At 39.3% G+C, this 20,412-nt stretch overlaps 1 protein-coding gene across 4 annotated transcripts in view; it reads left to right on the forward strand.

Moving 5' to 3' along the window:
- MYO1B (myosin IB) overlaps positions 1-20,412 on the forward strand; it is a 191,821-nt gene that overhangs the window by 138,428 nt on the left and 32,981 nt on the right. For all 4 annotated transcript variants that reach the window (XM_086719171.1, XM_025912753.2, XM_025912750.2 and 1 more), the window contains exons 12-17: positions 74-160; positions 788-853; positions 10,356-10,460; positions 13,796-13,858; positions 17,401-17,601; positions 18,766-18,992. In XM_086719171.1, the coding sequence (XP_086575297.1) occupies positions 74-160; positions 788-853; positions 10,356-10,460; positions 13,796-13,858; positions 17,401-17,601; positions 18,766-18,992 (749 nt within the window). The remainder of the gene's footprint in view (positions 1-73; positions 161-787; positions 854-10,355; positions 10,461-13,795; positions 13,859-17,400; positions 17,602-18,765; positions 18,993-20,412) is intronic.

Consider the following 20,412-nt stretch of genomic DNA (forward strand, 5'->3'; position numbering starts at 1 on the left):
TTTTATTGACATTAAGCATTGTGACAATCGTGTGTGTTGAGTTTTTCTTGTCTTTTCTTGTCTTTTTCAATAGGCATATTATGCCCGTGATGCTCTGGCTAAAAACCTCTATAGCAGGTTATTTTCATGGTTGGTAAATCGAATCAATGAAAGCATTAAGGTACTGAATCTCTGCAACCAGATAAATCAGCTGTAATAGATGTGTTCAGATTATAAACGTTAAGTTAAAGATATTTTAATTTTATAATCAGATAAGACTGTTCCTTGAAAATAATTTACCTTGCATAGAATTGAAATTTGTCAGGACTCTGTTTTGTTTTGCATAGATGTTTTTGTAAGAAATCTCACCGGTCAGTGGCCTCATGGGTTTTGCAGAGTTAACTCTGAGAGTCTGCATCCCAGGTCCTGGTCGCGGCTCATCTAACTAGTTGTACACACTTGGCTGAAAAAGTCACTTGACCTCTCAACCTACTGATATGTTTGTCAATAAAATGAGGGTATTGGAGTATTGGGAGTTTGAAAGGCCCGACCTATTGTAAGATTCAGTGATTGTTTATTATAATTAGGCATCACTAATGCCTTCTTTAAATAAGTCATCTATCATTAAAATTTCTGGAAAATTCTATACCAGTATCCTATGTCATAGATTAAAAAACAACAACTAAATTATAGTTATTCTAGTTGTGAAACACAGTTAACTTGTAACATAAGTCTATCTTCCTTAGTATGCTTTTAGTGTTATATTTCAGGCCTAAATTCAACTCATTATTTTAAAACTTTTTTTAAGGCACAGACAAAAGTGAGAAAGAAGGTCATGGGTGTTTTGGACATTTATGGTTTTGAAATTTTTGAGGTAAGCATTTTTCTATTCTTTGTATTGTTTCTATTCATGCATAATAGTTGGAAATTAAATCATATATTCTATAGACAGCATTTAATATATAGTTAATATAACTTTGAATCTACAAAAAACCTCTGTGCTGATGTAACAAAACGTGTGTGTGTGTGTGTGTGTGTGTGTGTGTGTGTGTGTGTGTGTATTATATGTGTGTGTGTTTAAGTGCTGAGAGCCAGCATTTTGGAGACAATGCTGTTTAGGAAGAACTTCTTGTATCAGTATTTGACTTTTGTAATTGCAGATTCAAAATTCTTACTGGGCAATTTCCAACAAGGTTTATGGACATTGTGCCTGTCGTCATTCAGTCATTTGTAGGAAAGTGAGACAGGATGATGCCATGAAAAAGCCAGGGACGGGAGAGCCAGATGCCAGTCTGGCCTGGCCAGTGCTGGCATTTCATCCTGATGGGCTCAGGCTCAGGGTCTGGATTGGGTGATTTGTTGGGTCTCATCCAACTGCAATCTTATAGTGTGAGTTCTGTTGCAAAGATTGAAAGAATTTCTGGTAAACTTCATAATGAATTTTTAAAAAAAATTTTTTTTTTCAACGTTTATTTTATTTTTGGGACAGAGAGAGACAGAGCATGAACGGGGGAGGGGCAGAGAGAGAGGGAGACACAGAATCGGAAACAGGCTCCAGGCTCTGAGCCATCAGCCCAGAGCCCGACGCGGGGCTCGAACCCACGGACCACGAGATCGTGACCTGGCTGAAGTCGGACGCTTAACCGACTGCGCCACCCAGGCGCCCCCATAATGAATTTTTTAAAAAGACTGCATGCTTATTACAAGTTAAATATTTAAAAATTATATACTTATATGGGAATTTCCTATTTATCCTTTTGCTTTGACATTTAGAAGGTGTTATAAGAATTTTTGTTTCGCTTTGTTTTGCTTTATTTTTTTGTTTTTTGTTTTTTGTTTTTTGCTCCTTTCCCCATTGTAAGGATCTTTTAAAACTCTTACTCTTATTTCTCGGGAGTGGTATTTTAGTTTGGTTCAGGAAAATAACAAGTAGATCAGGCTCCTCCTCTCTTCATTCTCCCCATAAGTAATGATTTGTGAATTCCTTTAAATAACCAGGCCCTGCCCAGAATGACCACCAAAAGTGTTTATGTGTTCCAAATTATCAGGTTCACAGAACAGAAAAAAAACATCAGCCCCCTCCCTGCAGCTAAGCCAGGACTTTCCAACAAATGTCTTTTTCTTACAACATTTATTTTTGTAATAAATGTTTGTAAATTAAGATCCCTGCTTGATTTTGTAAATCAAGATCCCTGCTTGATCATGTTTTGTATTTAGTAGCCAGGGGTAAATCATTCTTGAGGGCTGTCTGTATGCAAGCATTGCGGGAAGTGTTACATATATTGTCTGATTTAATTTTCACAAACACTTCATGAAATAGTTACTACTATTCCTATTTACAGGTGAGTAGATGAGGCTCTGAAGGTCAAGTCACTATGCTGGAGTTACATGGCTACAAAATGGCAGACTCAGGACCTAAATCCTAGGCCCCCTTCATAAATAATAAAAAACCTCTGATAGGGCCTTTTTGTTACTTTTCTCCCCAAACTCACAGGGTCCCCAGTACCTGGAAATAAAGGAGAAAACCCAAACATGATAAATTTCTCAGTCCCTATTTCTGTACCATTGCCTCATTCCAAACTGACCAGCATGGGGAACACCCGTGGAGTTCTTCTACGTGCTGGTGGCCAAGCGTGGGACACCTGTGCTGTGTCCTGCCTGCTGCCCCCTGTCCTGCCGACCATTGAAAACTGTTCTTCAGCACAATGTCCACTTGTATTGATGCCTCTTTAACAGACTACGCAAAAGAAAGTTTCTGGTCTCTTGGCAATAGGGAAGAATTTGAGGTTTGTGAGTGAGGAGAACTGCTTGAGTATACTCAGAACTCATGGTGATGAAATTAGTTTCTTTCTAGCAAGTCCTCAGGTTACTGTTACCAAAGGGCAGCCGGTCAAAATCATTGTTTATAGTTGGCAGGGAAAATGATTTCTTACCTAGCACACTGCTGATCTATATTTAGATGGTTTCATGAACAGGACAAAAGTAGAGATCTTACTAGAAAGTTGGAAGGAAACACACACACACACACACACACACACACACACATTTAATGATGTATCTAAAATCAAAGAAACTGGTTTTATTTTATTTTTATGTTGCCATAAGAAGATTTATTGATCTATTAGGCCACGTGCCTAATGTCATGTCACGATACACGAAAACTTTTTTTAATAGGATAATGGGGTCATGAGGGGACATCAGCTTATCTTTACATTCTGGTCTGTCCTAAGATCTAATCAGCCATGTGGTAAGTGACCACACAGCACTCAGGGAGCTGAGTTATACCCCATGAGCAGTTTAACCATGCCTAAGTGAGGAAGTCATTTGTCATTATTTATTTACTGCCTAATAGGAATCATATTCCTGCGGTAAACAAGACAGCTGTTCCTTCCCTGCATGGAGCCTACAGTGATATTAGCCGACCCTAAGATGGAGGGTCTGTTCCTGACTGAGGGCACATCCTATCTGGTAGGAAGGTCTAATCAAGAAACTAGGTTACTTTTTAAAACTGCGTTTGCTACAGATCTAATCCAAACAGAAGTTAGAGGGGCGCCTGGGTGGTTCATTCAGTTCAGCTTTGGACTCTTGATTTCGGCTCAGGTCATGATCTCGTGGTTCGTGAGTTTGAGCCCCGTGTTGGGTTCCATTCTGTCAATGCAGAGCCTGCTTGATACTCTCTCTCTTCTTCTCTTTCTGCCCTTCCCCTTCCCTCCCTCCCTCCCTCCCTTCCCCCCACCAAATAAATAAACTTAAAAACAACAACAACAACAACAACAACAACAACAACAACAACGAAGTTAGGTGTTCTGAGTGGACACAACCTGTAAATTGGGACGGGGTAAAACATCCTGTAGCAATGTGGGAATATTTTTTACTTAATGGCCAATTCAGGTTTCTCTCCAAGCCCATCTTTATGAATGTGCTTCACTTCTGCAAGTTATATCCTGATTTTTCTCAACACTGTTACAACTATGGACTTCAGTTATGAAAATGCCTGCATTATATTTGAAAATGCCCTTCTTTCTTCTTCAGAAGAATGTTCCAGCTCAGTAGTTCCTAAACTTAGCAGCATGTTGGAATCACTTGGGGAGCTTTACCCAAAAGAATATTTTTATTCTTTTTAAACAGAACTTTCGGGAGAGCCTGGGTGGCTCAGTTGGTTAAGCGTCCTACTCTTGGTTTTGGCTCAGGTCATAGTCTCAGGGTTTGAGAGTGCAAGCTTGGGGTTCTCTGTCTCCCTCTCTCTCTGCCCCTCCCCCACTCGTGTTCTCTGTCTCTCTCTAAATAAATAAACTTAAAAAATAACAAATAGAACTTTTGGCACGGCATAAGGAATATGGTCACCAATATGGTAATGGCATCCTATGGTATATGTGCTGCCGAAGCGAGCACTAATGGCATCCTATGGTGACAGACGGTAGCTACCCTGGTGGTGAAAACAGCACAAAGTATAGACTTTTCGAGTCACTATGTTGCACACCTGAAACTAATGGAATGTGTGTCAACTGTACTCAAAAAAACAAACCAGAAATTTCAGTCAAGGCCAAATTAGCCAGTCATGTCTACAGCAGATCTTATGATGGCCCTAAAATCATGAGAAGTTATTTTTCCTTCTCCATGCAATAGGTACTTTGATTTTTTTTCCGTTTCCTTGAGAGAATTAAGACTTGTCTTTCATTATAACTAATTGTTCTCTGCATTTTCCCGTGTAAACTTTCTCAGGTTAATCTTCCAAACATCTTGATTCTTCGTAATCTGCTTAATTATTTATTTTACAATTAAATTTATTTGGGGAGCACAGACTAGAGATTTGGGTGTGTGCTTTTAGATACTTTTACCTGCTCTTTGATACAGAATTAGAAATGGTTTTTTTTGCTTGTGATTTATTCACATGCGCACCCCAGATGCCATCCCATAGTTTTCCTGGATTCTCAGCAAAATTAGAGAACATGGAAACGTCAGGAAGTTCATACTGTTGAACATAAGGAAGCCAGGTAATTAAGGACTTAAAAGTACCACAAGCTGAAATATAAGGGCTCAAGGTCTGACTTAGGGAGAAGTATTCAGAATCCTCATCAATGCATAAATGAAGATTTCTGTGATACTGTCTACCCCAGCGAAAATAAACTGATAGAACATAATGAAAATTCTGCCTTTATTTTCCTTGAAATTGACTGCAAGAATTAAGGGTTCTGCCTTGTAGAACACCCTGGGCATCACTTTAAAAATTGGACAGTAAAGGTCCAGAGGAAAAAAAAAAAAAATTTAATGTCTCTAATTCTGCCTCATGACCCCGTTGACAGTTCCCATGAAAACACTTTTCAGCTGAGCTGGTGGAAACCTTTCATCCATTTTGGTCCGTCTCTAAACGGAAGAGGGAAACTGATGCATTAAACCATGGGATGATGACACATGGATTTGACTGCAAAGCATTCCAGGGCCAGCTGTGTGAATAGCCCTGCCTTGCTGGCCGCATGTGATCTGATGTCAGTTTGGAAAACAGATTAGTGGAACACTGACACCGAAAAGAAGGGGAAGTGAGTTAAAATCCACAGAGAAGAAAAATCTAGCCAGAAATCCTTATTTAACGTCAGTCCGATTTTGTAAGGGAAGAGAGTTATGTAATCCAGACACTCCAATTCCACACAATCAAGTTTGGATGTTCTTGTAACTGATCTCTGAGAGACGTTCGTAGCAGCACCATAAAAGAACAACAGCTATTCTTTTTAAAAAATTAAATTCAAGACTAAGTTGAGCCATCTGAATCGATTTAGCTTCTTGCTAAGTGCTTATCTGGGAAGTACTACAATTGGCAGGTAGTTTACTGGGAAAATTAATAAATTATTAGTGTGCCATAGGCCAAAACAGAACAGCAGGCTGGATATTTCACTTTTCATACGATGGAGCTAGTTTCGTGCAGGCAAAGGGCTAGTTATTTTGAAGGGCTAGCTCTTTCTTCATCTTGCCCTTTTGAGCCTCATATACATATATGAACCTCATATACATATATCGTATATGAACCATATACAGTAAAGATATGAGAGGCTAGATGCAATGATTGTTCCAAATCAAATGACCTAATAGTTGGGTAAGAGTCAGTATAGCTTGGTAAGTGTGCCTCATGGTTATGAGATTTGTTTTCTAAATTGTTTTTAGAAGAAAATTGATCCTGGTCATAGGCAATCCCTTCTGTTCCAGCTTTTTTCCTCTGATTTCGTTCTCCACGTGCTAGAGAACTTGAAGAGGAAGGAGAAGATTTAAAGTACCCTTTAGAGTGAAAATGGAGGGAAATAATATGGTTCATAATAGTATGGACGTCATTACTCTTCGCTTTAACCTTTTAAATCAATGCTTAAAGTATTTAAGAAGAGCACTGTCATGCTGTTTTTCTTAAAACTTACCATGTTTGTGTACTGGGAAGAAAAATGTTACGTATTTAAAGAATACAACACTGAAATGTCTCCCTGCCTCATAGTGTATAAGATATCATTAGCCTCCTCTGTTGCCAAGAAAATGCAAAGAAATTAATAACAGGCCAGTATTTTTGATTCATCTTTCAGAATCCTTCCAAGCAGAAAGTTCATAGTTGATACTTAAGAGTATAAACTGGTTGTGAACTTCATTGGGGGGTATGGTTTGCTGTTTCTTTGATGTTGAAAAGGTGGACTCAAACTCAGGAATTCTTGACAGAAACCCTAGACTTTAAAGTTTTGGTATATTACATACTTCTAAACCTACCAAGTTCTTCCTATCCCGGTATACTCTTGGTGACTACAGTGTAAAACAGTATCAAACGTAGACACCTTGCTGTTTACCTGTTTTTCCTAGAGCAGTCCAATGGGGGTGGGATGGTTCTGGGCTCCATTCAGGGAGATGGTATAATGGAAAATTCTGGATGTGCGTATTTGAAGATGTTCCCCAAAGTTTTAGTTTTCTCCCTTAGCCTTTGGGGATAAATGTGACTTAGACAGTGGAGACACATTCCATGCATGGGGCATGGGTAGAAAACTGGAGACGGGAGGGGAGATGAGTCATTCAAGTTCCTGCCCACTTCCTCCTTAGGAGACTTTGATTCATGGGACTGACATGTGGGAGACAGCGCCCAGCTCAGGGATCTCTGGCCACCCACGGTTCTCGACACACAAAAAGCATCCAAATATCAAATTGCTTCGGGGCCTTTGTATTCATGTGATGGTTCCTAGATCCAGTTTAGCTGTTTTCTAAAGGAAAGAAGGACCCGAGTGGAAAACCCAGCGGTGTTTAGTGCCTGTGTGCATGAAGTCACGTTCAGAGCCTGTGCAAGGTGCAGCTATAGGAACTGCTGCCAGGCTGCTCCTTAATTTTTTTTTTTTTTTTTGCAAATTATAAACTTTTGCATGTTATTTTTAATGATTCGTGAAGTCCCATTTCCCAAAACATTTGGACAATGTCAGCAACTCAAACACAGATCATAAGAAATGCGATGGCCTTCATTTTTGGCAATAATGATTGCTCTGGTGATTTGTAACACGTTTTGCAGGCTGTGAGGTATGTTTGCAATAAATGCTCAGATATTTCTGTGGGGAAGTAAGCTGGTTTCTGCCTTGGTGATTGTGCTGTTCTATTTTGTTTTTGTTCTTTAAGCAACAGGATAAGGTAGGAGAGACCAGTTTTTTTCTTAGGCTGTCTCCAGAACGCTCTCTCCTTACCACATTGTTTATGTTTGAAGGAGAGACATAGCAGGGACAGCACGGGGGGGTGAGGGGGAGTGCGGTGGTGAGAAAGAGGAGCTGCTTCTGGATCTTGCTGGATCTCTTCACTCTTGTGGTGACCTGCTAATTGCCTCTGTCTCTGACTCCCTGGGGCGATGGGTTATACATACACGTTTTTCCTGATAATTTAGAATTAGACGCATTAAATCCTGAAGCCTTGGGACTTCAAGCAAGTCACATGAGGTATTGTCTGAGTCAGACTTTTTATCCTGCGTAGCTCACGCCTCGCAGAACCACAGTTCAGACACCACTTGTAGGTATTGTAGACCTGTGGTTTGAACTGGTTGGACGTGTGTCTTGATTTCGGAGTTTTATGCCAATCAGAAACATAGCCCGAATGGTAAAATCTGTCATTTGCACCAATGAATAACTGTCGGTAAGTGTTTACTGTTAGAAGTTTATGGCAAATTAAGAACTGATTGCATTTTGTATAATCTGTCCCTTTTTGCACCAGAATGCAGTAAGTATGAACTGTTTGCAGTGACAGTCTGTTGCATGCTCCTGTGTTAATGGCTTCTCCAACTGTGTGGATTTTGCAGTAAATGGCCATTGATTAACTGTGTGCAGATATGAAATAGAGAATTCATACAGGAATCTTTAAATGTTGAAGGGAAATCCAGTTGAGTTCTAACTTACTCCTTGAGTGGCGTTGTAATTGTGAAGCTTTGCCTCTGATTTCTAACCTGCTTGTGTGTATTTCATAGTCCTGTTGCAGAGCGTACTTCAAGCTGTTCGTGGTCATGTGATGTGTCCAAGGACACTACTTATTCTCCACTTCCTTTTCCTCATTAGTTACCATATGAAGTTCAGCATCATTTTGCTTAAATGGCTCCATGAGCATAGACTTATTAAATTGACAGAAAGGATTTACTCCGTGGATTTCATGGAAACCCATTAAAACTTTAATTTTATTTGTAAGTTTAATTTGGGGTAGTGGTATTATATAAGGATATATTTTACCAAACTAAGAAAGCCAGACTTCCTCATTGAGAAATGACCTTATCCTGACCATAATCATAATAAGGCGTCTATCCCAGATGGGCTTGTGCTTCTGACAAAAATTGTTAAGTTCCAAAGATTAGAACACATAGCTTTTAAAATTTTATGTGAAAATGAGTATTGGGGAAGGCCCTTTGTGCCTAAGACTGTGTTCGTCTTAAAAATCAGCGTGTGCCCTTTAGTAAGAACCTGCAACATTAAAAACAAAAAACAAAATAGCTTTTATCCTTGACCAGATTTAGCATTAAAAGATTAGTCAGTGATAGTGTGTATGTGTCATTTAAGGTTTAGAGTTAGAAGTTTTCCCTGATTAACTAGTTCATCACTGGTGATAGGAAACCCTTAGCTGACTTCCGGCAAAGAATGTGGTCAGATACTGCGTGACTTTTTTGCTTTCGTCACTCACGGAGAGATTCGAAGGCCAGTTGCTCTGTGTTTTCACAGGAAGCGACGAGCTTCAGTTTCACGCCTGGACACTCCTGGCTCATTAGGCCAGGAATAGCCACCTCAGTGGGACAGGAGTCAGGTTTATCAGTGGTGAGGTCATACCATCCCTTGCTCCCATGGCTACCATCTCCTGTCTGCAAAGACATATGATAGAGGTGAAGAGAACATGTTTTCTTACCAGATCTACCTCTTCCGGAATGGTGTGGTTCTTGGCGAATTGTATTCATTCCACAGGCATGCATTTTGTGCCCTCAGTATATATGTCAGTACATTAAACCCTGCGGATTGTTCAGAGATGATTTAGGTATGGATCTTGCATCGGAGTTCATAGGAGGTAACTCTAACATGAAGAGAAACTGCTGAGGGGCCGAAGGGTGATAAATATGTGAGCCTTCTGAGAGAAGAGAGATTGTTTCTCGCTGGGGAGATGATTTTGATGTGCTGATTCCCTTGGGTCTCTTTATTTTTTAGGCACTTCACTCATTCATTCACTCATCAAGTATGTGTGGAGAACTTGCTAGGTGCAAAGTCCTGTGCAAGGCATGGGCTCACATTGGTCAGCAAGAGAGACACATGGTCAGCCCTTGCCCTTAAGGAACATACAGTCTAATGAGACAGATGAGGCTGAAACTAATCAATACATGTGTACACATATGCACACGCATACACGTATATACACACAGCATGATTTTTAAAAAAGTGCTGGTATCTAAGAGTTTGAATGAGGGAGCTGACCTCAGAAGGGGGCAATAAGTGATCAGGTCAGGAAGACTTTCTTGGGCTCTAGAGTTTCACCTGAGAATGGAAGATTGAGAATTTGGGTGACAGAGATTATAAAGCTCACTGTTCCTTTTCTGATCCTTTAGGAGAAACTTTTTTTTTTTTTTTTAACCACATGTAGAGTGCTTCTCTGTCAACTAAAAGTCTTCATCTTTCAAATACTGCATAACGTGTGTATACCTCATTCATTCACTTGACTCGTGAACCATTTCTTGAGTGCCTGCGGTGTGCAAACCCTCTGTGTGCTGGGCCTCGGTGTCCCAGGAGCTGTGTGCTGGGCTGCAATTAAATCTGCGAGATGGCGTGTGATGTCTCTTATGGATTGAGCTGTTGGAGCATCGCTGCTGTGGGACAGCTAGTGCATGGTTCATAAGGCCGTTTTCATTTTTCTCCATATAGGACAACAGCTTTGAGCAGTTCATTATTAATTATTGTAATGAAAAGCTACAACAGATCTTCATTGAACTTACTCTTAAAGAGGAGCAAGAAGAGTATATACGGGAGGTAATGTTGAAATATATGTTTTTTAAATGTTCCTTTTATACTCATAATACAAATTGTGGATTTAGAAGCCTATCTAAACATGATCCTAAAATCAGATTTATCTGAGTTTAGCCATGTTGTGTCTCTTAAAAACCCATTTGTTAGGACATCTAAGCTACCTGGGATTATCTTTGCTGCTCTGCTGCTAGTGCCTCGAACAATGCCTGGCACATAGTAGGTGCTCAGTAAACATCAGTTGACTGACTTGAGTCCTGGTGGATTCTAGTGCAATGATGTAAAATAATAGTGTGTTTAAAAAAAAAGAGACTGAGATGAATGGACCAACAACCGTGACATCCATACAAGGAAACACTACTCAGTAATTAAAAAGGAACAAACACGGGATACCTGGGTGGCTCAGTCGGTTGAGCGTCCAATCATGATCTTGCGTTCATGGGTTCGAGCCCCGTGTCGGGCTCTGTGCTGACAGCTCAGAGCCTGAAGCCTGCTTCGGATTCTTTGTCTCCCTCTCTCTCTGCCCCTCCCCCACTCGTGCTCTGTGTCTCTCTCAAAAATAAATAAACATTAAAACATTTTTTTAAAAAAGGAAGAAACGCCATTTAAAACACCCGGCATGGACCTAGAGGGTATTATGCTGAGTGAAATAAGTGAGACTGAGAAACACAGACACCGTATGATTTCCCGCCTGTGGAATCTAAAAAACAAAACAAATGAATAAACAAAAAGCAGACCGATAAACACAGAGAGCAAACTGATGCTTGCCAGAGGGAAGGCGGTGGGGGATGAGCAAAGTGGGTGAAAGGGAGTGGGAGATACAGGTTTCCAGTTATGGAATGGATAACTCACAGAAATAAAAGGCCTAGCATGGGGAATATAGTCCATGGTCTTGAAGTAGTGTTGCATGGTGACAGATGGCAGCCACACTTATGTTGGGCGTAGACTAAGGTATAGACAAGTTGGGGCGCTAGGTTGTACACCTGAAACTAATATAACAGTATGTCACCTCTACTGAAAAAAACATTTTTTAAACCAACAAATACTTGATCATGTGCTCATCTGAAGAATTTTAATCATGGCTTTTCCAGAGTCAAACATATTAAACATGAAAGGAAAAAAATAATAAAATAAAAATGGCGGTCTGTTATCCAAAAAAAAAAAGGAAAGAAAAAGGAACAATTGATAAACACCATAAAATGAAGGATTCTCAAATGCACTAATGCCAAATGAAGGCAGCCAGACTCAAAAGTCTGCATACTGTATGATTCCGTGATATGTTGTTCCAGAAAAGGCAAAGTGACAGGGACAGAAGAGTTGGTCATTGCCAGAGGACGGGAGTCGTGAGAGTGTGACTACCAAGGGGAAAAACAAGTGAATTTTGGTGGTGGTTACATGACACCATGCATTTGCCAAAACTTATGAGAACTATATACCCAAAAAGTCAGTATCACTCTGTATAAATTTGAAAATATTTTGAGGCTTTGTTCAATCTTGAAAAGCACTGATTTCCTAAAATTTTATAATAAAAACAAGTAATATTTATTGAGCTCTTACTGTATTGCCAGGTGTTGTACAAGTGCTGTGTATGGATTATCTCAATGTAATTTGAAAGTAATCAGAATTAGTGTTTACAAAGTCCTTGTATCCTTTTTTTTTTTTTTAATTTTTTTTTTCAACGTTTATTTATTTTTGGGACAGAGAGAGACAGAGCATGAACGGGGGAGGGGCAGAGAGAGAGGGAGACACAGAATCGGAAACAGGCTCCAGGCTCTGAGCCATCAGCCCAGAGCCTGATGCGGGGCTCGAACTCACGGACCGCGAGATCGTGACCTGGCTGAAGTCAGACGCTTAACCGACTGCGCCACCCAGGCGCCCCAAAGTCCTTGTATCCTTAATTGTAAAACCATACTTGGTTTTCATCCTTTCATTTTTTATTTTTTTTTTATTTTTTTTTTTTTCAACGTTTATTTATTTTTTGGGACAGAGAGAGACAGAGCATGAATGGGGGAGGGGCAGAGAGAGAGGGAGACACAGAATCGGAAACAGGCTCCAGGCCCTGAGCCATCAGCCCAGAGCCCGACGCGGGGCTCGAACTCACGGACCGTGAGATCGTGACCTGGCTGAAGTCGGACGCTTAACTGACTGCGCCACCCAGGTGCCCCAATCCTTTCATTTTTTAAATAGTTAATGTTTTTGGAAGTATAAAATTATTTCAGACAAAAGGAGAAATCATTATATTCTGCATATGTTGTATTATATTTTTGTTTCCTTTTCATTTATTTGCTTTAATATTTGAATGATACTACCTATTTTTCTTCATTTTCGATAGCATAGTTGTAAATCATTAAAGACACTGAATCCTTTTTTTTTTGCCTCAATATAGATTTTTCTAATGTGATTGTTATCCCCAGTGACTTAGTAAAATAACCCATCTACTTGAAAGCTACATCATAAATATTTCATCTTTCTTTCAGAATGATCATCATGCTTTAGAAATGTTTTATACTTTTCTGGCACTTTTTTTTAACATAAACTTCCTAAAAGCCAGATTCATTCCCTTGCTGTCTTCTCACCATAAAGAGATTGCCCCAACTTTGATGTGTAACTTAAAAGTTTGTACAGATTGTCTGAGACACGTCTAAGAATATATAGGAAGATCCCTAGCTTGCTGTATGAATTAAATTTCTTCCCCTTAGAAGAAAAATAAATGTTTACACTTATGGGCAGAGTATAAACAGATCCAGAACGATTACATTTAGCCTCACAGATTTGGCTTTGTAGCTAGCATTAGAACCAGTGGGTTGGTTTTTGTGTCTTTCCTTATGTTGAAAATATTTTGTCTTAGCACTGGGATATTTTTACATTTGAAATAGTCAACTGCCCTACAACATGGGATTGACTCTAAAATTAAGTTTTTCCTTGTGATTACAAATCAAGAACAGAAAAATGTAGGCCCTAGATTCCTGGGATCAAGTTCTGACTTATTTCCTTATAAACATTGTAAATATACACAGAGTAATATTGACCCAAGGGCCTGTTGAGTCCGTGTTTGGCACAGAGCCAGGGGAGTGCATGGGAAATTGTCACAGATGGCAGAGTGGAATGAGGGGCAGTCTCAGAACAGGTCAAGGGTGTTCCTTCAGTCACATTGTGTCAATGGCGGACTGCTACAATTAGGGAAGTTTTGGGAAACGGAAGATATTTGCTGCATTATTGTGTAAAGGAAATATTCAGAGAGGAAGTGAAATATATTAAGATGGCAGAGTCTGTTTTATAGATGGTAGTGTTGTAGTATCATCATCGTATGGAATCTGATTTTGTTCTGTTTTCTTTCTCAGGGCATAGAATGGACACACATTGACTACTTCAATAATGCTATCATTTGTGACCTGATAGAAAATGTGAGTATTAGGTATAACTTTCTAAAAAATTCTCAGTAATAATTTACTGCTTACAAAAGACCTCACTGCCTTGGTGTCTTCATGATTTTGACACTTCTGAGAGCTGTGGAGTTCTAGAGACTTTATTGTAGCCATGAGGAATCATACACAGTTCTTGAACACACATATAGACAGCTGGACATTTTGATCCTTGGCTAGGATTTCCTGTGCTCATCTTGTGGCCGCATCACAGAGCCCTTTAGGGCATTAATATGCCTTAGATGCATCATTCTTTTCTGTATACTGGTAACCCAGGTCTGGTCCGCGGCTCCTGGGAATATGAGCACTGGTCAGAGGAGGCTCTGAAAAAAAGGTTTTCGCCAAATCAAATATCCATTTCATTTCTAAAACTCTAGTAACTTCTTCATATCCCGTTCAATGGTTATTACCAAAAAGATAATTATTGGTAAGGATGTGAAGTAAAAGGAACCTCTGTGCACTCCTGGTGGGAATGTAAGTTAGTGCAGCCATAACAGAAGATAGTATGAAGGTTCGTCAAAAAATTAAAAATAGAACTACCAGATGATGGTAGCAATTCCACTTTGGGAATATATCCAAGGGAAACGGAATCAGGATCTTGGAGAGAGATATTTACTCCCATGTTAATTACGGGGTTGTTCACAATAGCCAAGATATGGAAACAGCCTAAGTGTCCGTCTATAGATGAATGGATAAAGAAGATGTGTGTATATACAATGGCATGTTATTCAGCCACGAGAAAGAAGGAAATCCTGTCATTTGTGACAACGCAGATGGACCTTGAGGGCATTACACTAAGTGAAATAAGTTAGTCGGAGAAAGACAAACGCATGACATCATTTATATGTAGAATCTAAAAAAGCCAAAGAAACAGAAGAGAATGGCAGTTGCAAGGGGCTGGGAGTAGGGGAAATGGGGAGATGTCAGTCAAAGGGTACAGACTTTCTAGTTGCAAGATGAATAAGTTCTAGAGATGTAATGTGTAGCATGGTGATTACAGTTAACAGTGCTATATTATGTATTTGAAAATAGTTAAGAGGGTAATTTTTAAATGTTCTCATTACGAAAAAGAAATGGTAATTATGTGATGTGATAGAGCTGTTAACTAAGGTTATGGTGGTAATCATTTTGCAATATTGAAAGGGTACCAAATTATCGCCTCGTATACCTCAAACTTACACAGTGTTATATGTCAATTATATCTCAGTACAGCTGGGAAAAAATTTTAAGTAAATAAAGAACAGGGGCGCCTGGGTGGCTCAGTCAGTTGAGCGTCCGAGTTCGCCTCAGGTCATGATCTCACAGTCTGTGAGTTCAAGCCCCACGTTGGGCTCTGTGCTGACAGCTCAGAGCCTGGAGCCTGCTTTGGGTTCTGTGTCTCCCTCTCTCTCTGCCCCTCCCCCACTCATGCTCGCTCGCTCTCTCTCTCTCTCTCTCTCTCTCTCTCTCTCTCTGTCAAAAATAAATAAACATTTAAAAAAAATTTAAGTAAATAAAGAACAACAAAAAAACATGCCCTTCAAGTTAAGATAAAGGAAGATGAAGGGACAGTCATGGGAGCTGAGTTAAGTAGGACCCCAGGAGTGGCTCAAGTATTGACCTAGCCTTGGTTCAGAGAACCTATGCGGGGGATGTCTTGTGTGTGACTTTGCAGGTGGCCAAGAGCCATAGGATTTTTCAGGTGACCACATTTGTCTGTATATATGTGAAAAGACTTTTGAAGTCTAAAAAATTACTAGATATGTCTTAGATTCCAAAAGGTTACTAAATATTTTATTTTTATATCATCGTCTGTAGTTTATTATAAATGAATTGACTGCAGGAAGATTGATTTGGATGTGAAACCTGGAAAAACTTATTTTATGCTTAGGATTACTCTCACTCCTGGCTTTGATAACAAAGTTATTTGAAACAATGCATAAACTTTATTGTCCTACAGTGGTTTTAGTTGTCAGTGGTAGGTGAGTGCTGTGTTTTAGGAATAGAATCACAGGCTCTACATGTCCCAACAAGTGCCTTTCACAAAACCTTTTGGAAATTATATAATTAGCCAGTTATCTCTTCTCTCAGTTTTCAAGATATTCCTGAAAGCTGCACCTTTAATTAAATTGAATATGCTGAAGCGTTACTGTTTTTCTATTAATAAGTAAACTTCGTTTTGAAAAATCTGAACAGTGTTGGAGTGTGAACACTAATGTTCCATGTAAGCAGTTCAGAACTCTAATATCTGGGAAATCAGTAGACTGACTGGAAAGTTTTCCTGGTAAATTTTGTGGAACCCAAATTGTGGGAACTTGACTTCCAGAAGTCATGACTAGCACATTTTCCTTCATAAATAATAACCTTGAACTTAATTATTTCCCTTCAAGAAGGAAAAAAAGAGAAAACAGTGTTCATACACTTAGTTTAATTAGATTATCTCAGCCGTAAGCACCCTTGCACATATGTTTGAAGAAACTCATGTTCACATAGGAGCCTGGGCACATAAAGGAAGTGTTTCCTTCCAGCATTACCTAAAAGTAATGTTTACTCTGGGGTTGTTATGAATATACTTGATTCCTGAGAGTCCACACTTCCCCTGAGTTTTGTGTGGAATCAACAGATCCTGGTCAGAGGATGTCCCGGCCTTGTGAGGAGAAGGAGAGAGGAACCCGGGACTCTTGCCTGGTGGATGTGGGTGGGGCTGATGGTCAGTAGAGTGGATTATTCTCTTGGGAATGGAGACATATGAGCCTGTAGGGGCAATCCAAGGAACAGCGGCCTTTATTTAGCAAAGTAGAAGATTCCTGATTTTTTACTCCTTTTAACTGGGCTGGCTGCTCTTGGGATAAATACAATCATAGGGTCTGAATACATAACAAATTCTCACTCATGTTCAACACCCGTTTTGAAATTTTATGTGGAATACGAATTTTATTCTAAACCAATACTCTTGAAATACAGCTTGATTGCATTGATCCCAAATCACACCTTTTTTTTTTTTTTTACTACAAAATAAACCGTATTTTGAACACATGAACAATTTGAAAACATCTGAAACCAATTTCCTTCTCAAGCTATGAATCAAATAATGGCCTTAGAAAAGACTGTGCTTTGTGATTTATGACCACATGTTGTAGAGACAGCATTGTCACATTAGTTTCTGACGTTTAGATTTGTGTTTGAATGTGTTTTGAATATGAGGTCTGACTTGCCTTTTTTGAACAATGTGAGTTGCAGTCATCAGCCCGCTGAGGTGGCTGAGGTGACTCCGTAGGTCCTGTTCTGAGGGCGGAAGGGAATGGGGGAGGGCAACTGATACAGACCCCTCCTCCCCAACATCACACACACACCTGGGACACTGTGGAAGGGGACCGACTTCTGTGGCTTTTTGTTACTTGTTTTGATTGTCTGCTTTTCGTTGTAACTGAACGGAATTTTCTCGTGACTAAGTTTTTTAATTGTGTTTGACGGTGTAATTAGGAATCATTATGAAAACAATACAGTGAGGAAGGAAGGAAACCTTTTTATTTCCTTTCTCGCAGAACACAAACGGAATCCTGGCCATGCTGGATGAGGAGTGCCTGAGGCCTGGCACGGTCACCGACGAGACCTTCTTGGAGAAGCTCAACCAAGTGTGTGCCACCCACCAGCACTTCGAGAGCCGGATGAGCAAGAGCTCTCGGTTTCTCAATGACACGTCCCTGCCTCATAGCTGTTTCAGAATTCAGCACTATGCCGGCAAGGTATGGGGGAGCCGCAAGGTATGGGGGAGCCGTGAGCGCTCAGCGGGCCTGCGGCTGTTCCCCCGAGGAGGCCGTGCCTCAGAGGTAGCGTTCTGACCAGTGCCAACTCGTGAGGAGAAGCTGAGTTGCTAGAAGAGTAGAATCAGTAAATGTTCAGTAGAAGTAGAATCTGGGTCATGTTGAGCAAAATCTTACTAATACTCAGAGCTGAGAGGAAAGCCAGTGGACTTCATGAGAGAGTTGGAATGTATTTTAAAAGTCGATTTTGTTGTTTCTCAGCTCTGAGATATCCTATAAAAATAGACCTGTCAACATTAATAAAAGGAGACGTGGTAGTAAAAATTAGGAGACACTAAAGACTTACGATAAGGTTTTACAAGCACACAAATATTATGAGTTCTTAGATTGAGATTTTGAAACAACAGTGGGGAAATACTGACTTTTTAAAAAAAGCATTATTCATTTGCTTTTGTGAGGGAATTTTATACCATCTAAGATACATAAAAATGTTAAAAACAAATTTGACCGTAGCTTAATTTTCAGAGTCCTGGAAAAGTATTGATTGACATTAATACCTCCTTTCTTCTAAATAAGATTACAAACTTCAAAGAGGAAATTCTCAATTATGTAGCTAGTAAAAATTAAGTATATAGTATCTGAATTACTGTTAATTTCAAAAAGTTGGAACTTGGTACTTATTCCCCCCCCCCCAGCTTATGTTACTGAAAGATACTTTTCTGTTCAATTTCTCTGCTCACCTAGGATGTCTGAAAATATCAGTGCTATCTCTATTTTCTCCTATCTAGTTAAGACTAGAATTGGCATATGTGAACTTAAAAAAAAAAAAAAAAGTAAAACCTCAAAAATGTGCTCAAACACCAAAAAAGCCTAAAATCCTTTGAAAATGTTATGAGAGCATTTTTGGAGTTTATTCTTGCAAATCCTGAAGGGTAATAGAATTTATTTTGAACTCTTCTGTGATTTAGACAGATGGAATTTAAACTTGGAGGCTAATTCGGTATTAGGAGTGTGACTAATGTGTCAGGGGTTTTTTGATGGAGAAAGAGGAGGCGGCAATAGAGATAGTCCTGGAATATTTTTAACGGTTATGTGACGTTCTGGAGTGCAGTTTATCAACTGCGGAGTCTCTTGTGCTTCTCGTAGGTGCTGTACCAGGTGGAAGGATTTGTTGACAAAAACAATGACCTTCTGTATCGAGACCTGTCCCAAGCCATGTGGAAGGCCAGCCACACCCTCATCAAGTCTTTGTTCCCGGAAGGGAACCCAGCCAAGATCAACCTGAAAAGGCCTCCTACAGCAGGCTCTCAGTTCAAGGCATCCGTGGCCACGCTGATGAAAAACCTGCAGACCAAGAATCCAAACTACATTAGGTATTTTTGGCACATAAAATTCTCTGACAAGTTCATCACGAAGGCACTTTCAAGGAAGATCATTTTCCTGTTTGCCTTAATCTAAATTAGCCCCAGCAGAGGATAACTGAAACTCTTACACATTGAATAATGTGGTATCTTGGGTTTACTTAAAAAATACTCCAGTGCCCTTTACCTGCCTTCAAGTAAGGAATTTCAGACTGGGGGAAAAAAGCGTGGTGCGGGATGGGAATAGATATTTAATGAAATCGCATTGTTGGCTCCTAGGGTTCTTAATTTTCTGTATCTCTTTTTTGTTTAATGACAAATTCAGAAATGTATACTTTTTTTCTGGTAAGGGTTTTGCATAATACTCTTTATTGGATTCGTTTTGGATTCTTGTTACATTAACTTAGAATGCAGCATTAAAGCAAGCAGGGCTTTAGTTAGAACTTTGGTGTTAGAAAATATGTGCCTCTTTCTTTCCTAGGAGACTTGTAGATTTGAAGAAAGGAATGACTCCCCAGACAATCTTACATTTTTCAAAGCAACAGAAAGAATTCCTTAAGAAGCATCTGGTCTCTTTTTTCTTTTTCTGGGCATCTTAGATCTCAAGATTCAGTAAAGACCAATTAGGATTAGAGTTTTACATGTGTGTATTTGGTGAACTAGATAATAGGAGATGTGTGTCTAACAGGTCAGATTTCATATAATGCATACACACCCACACATACCTTCCATAATTGCCTTTGAAAATACAGTTGCGAGGAAACTAGCGTGAAGAACATTTTTGTGTCTGGCTTGTTTACCAAATATTGATATCAGTAACAAATGTAAAGAGTCAGAATCCCCTGGTTTGATTGCAATCAGTCAGGTTGGAGCATATATTGGGTAAAGATCCTAGTTTCAAAAAAGAAAGAAAAAAAAGGAAATTTTCTGTGGTCAGTTGCTTTTGTTATTCTCAATTAAGTGGACTTTAAAAAAATCATTACTTAATAATAATTTACATGACATGGTATGCACAGATCCTAGGTGAACAGCTCAGTTATTTTTTTCACCAGTGTATATATACACTTTGGCAGTCACCACTCTGGTCCAGATATGGAACACTCTGTTACCCCAGAATTGTTCCTTCATTCCCCTTCCCTTTTAGTGGTTTTAATGTATTTCTAAGAAGTCTTAATGAACTACAAGTTTGTGAATATTATCTTATTTTTTCCTAGAGTCTTTGTAGTTTCAAATTTCATATTAAGGTCCATATTTTTCCATATAGATAACCTGTTGCTCTGGCATCATATTTTGAAAAGAAAAAAACCTCTTATTTTTTATTCAGTTATCTTGATGTCTTTATTGAAATTCAGTTGAAAGCATATGTAAGAGTCTAAGTCTAAACACACTAGTCTGTTCCACTGATCTGGTTGTCTATTTTTTTTTTTTTTTA

This window comes from Puma concolor, chromosome C1 (genome assembly GCF_028749965.1).
Source record: "Puma concolor isolate L17-30 chromosome C1, mPumCon1.1.hap2, whole genome shotgun sequence".
NCBI lineage: Eukaryota > Metazoa > Chordata > Mammalia > Carnivora > Felidae > Puma > Puma concolor.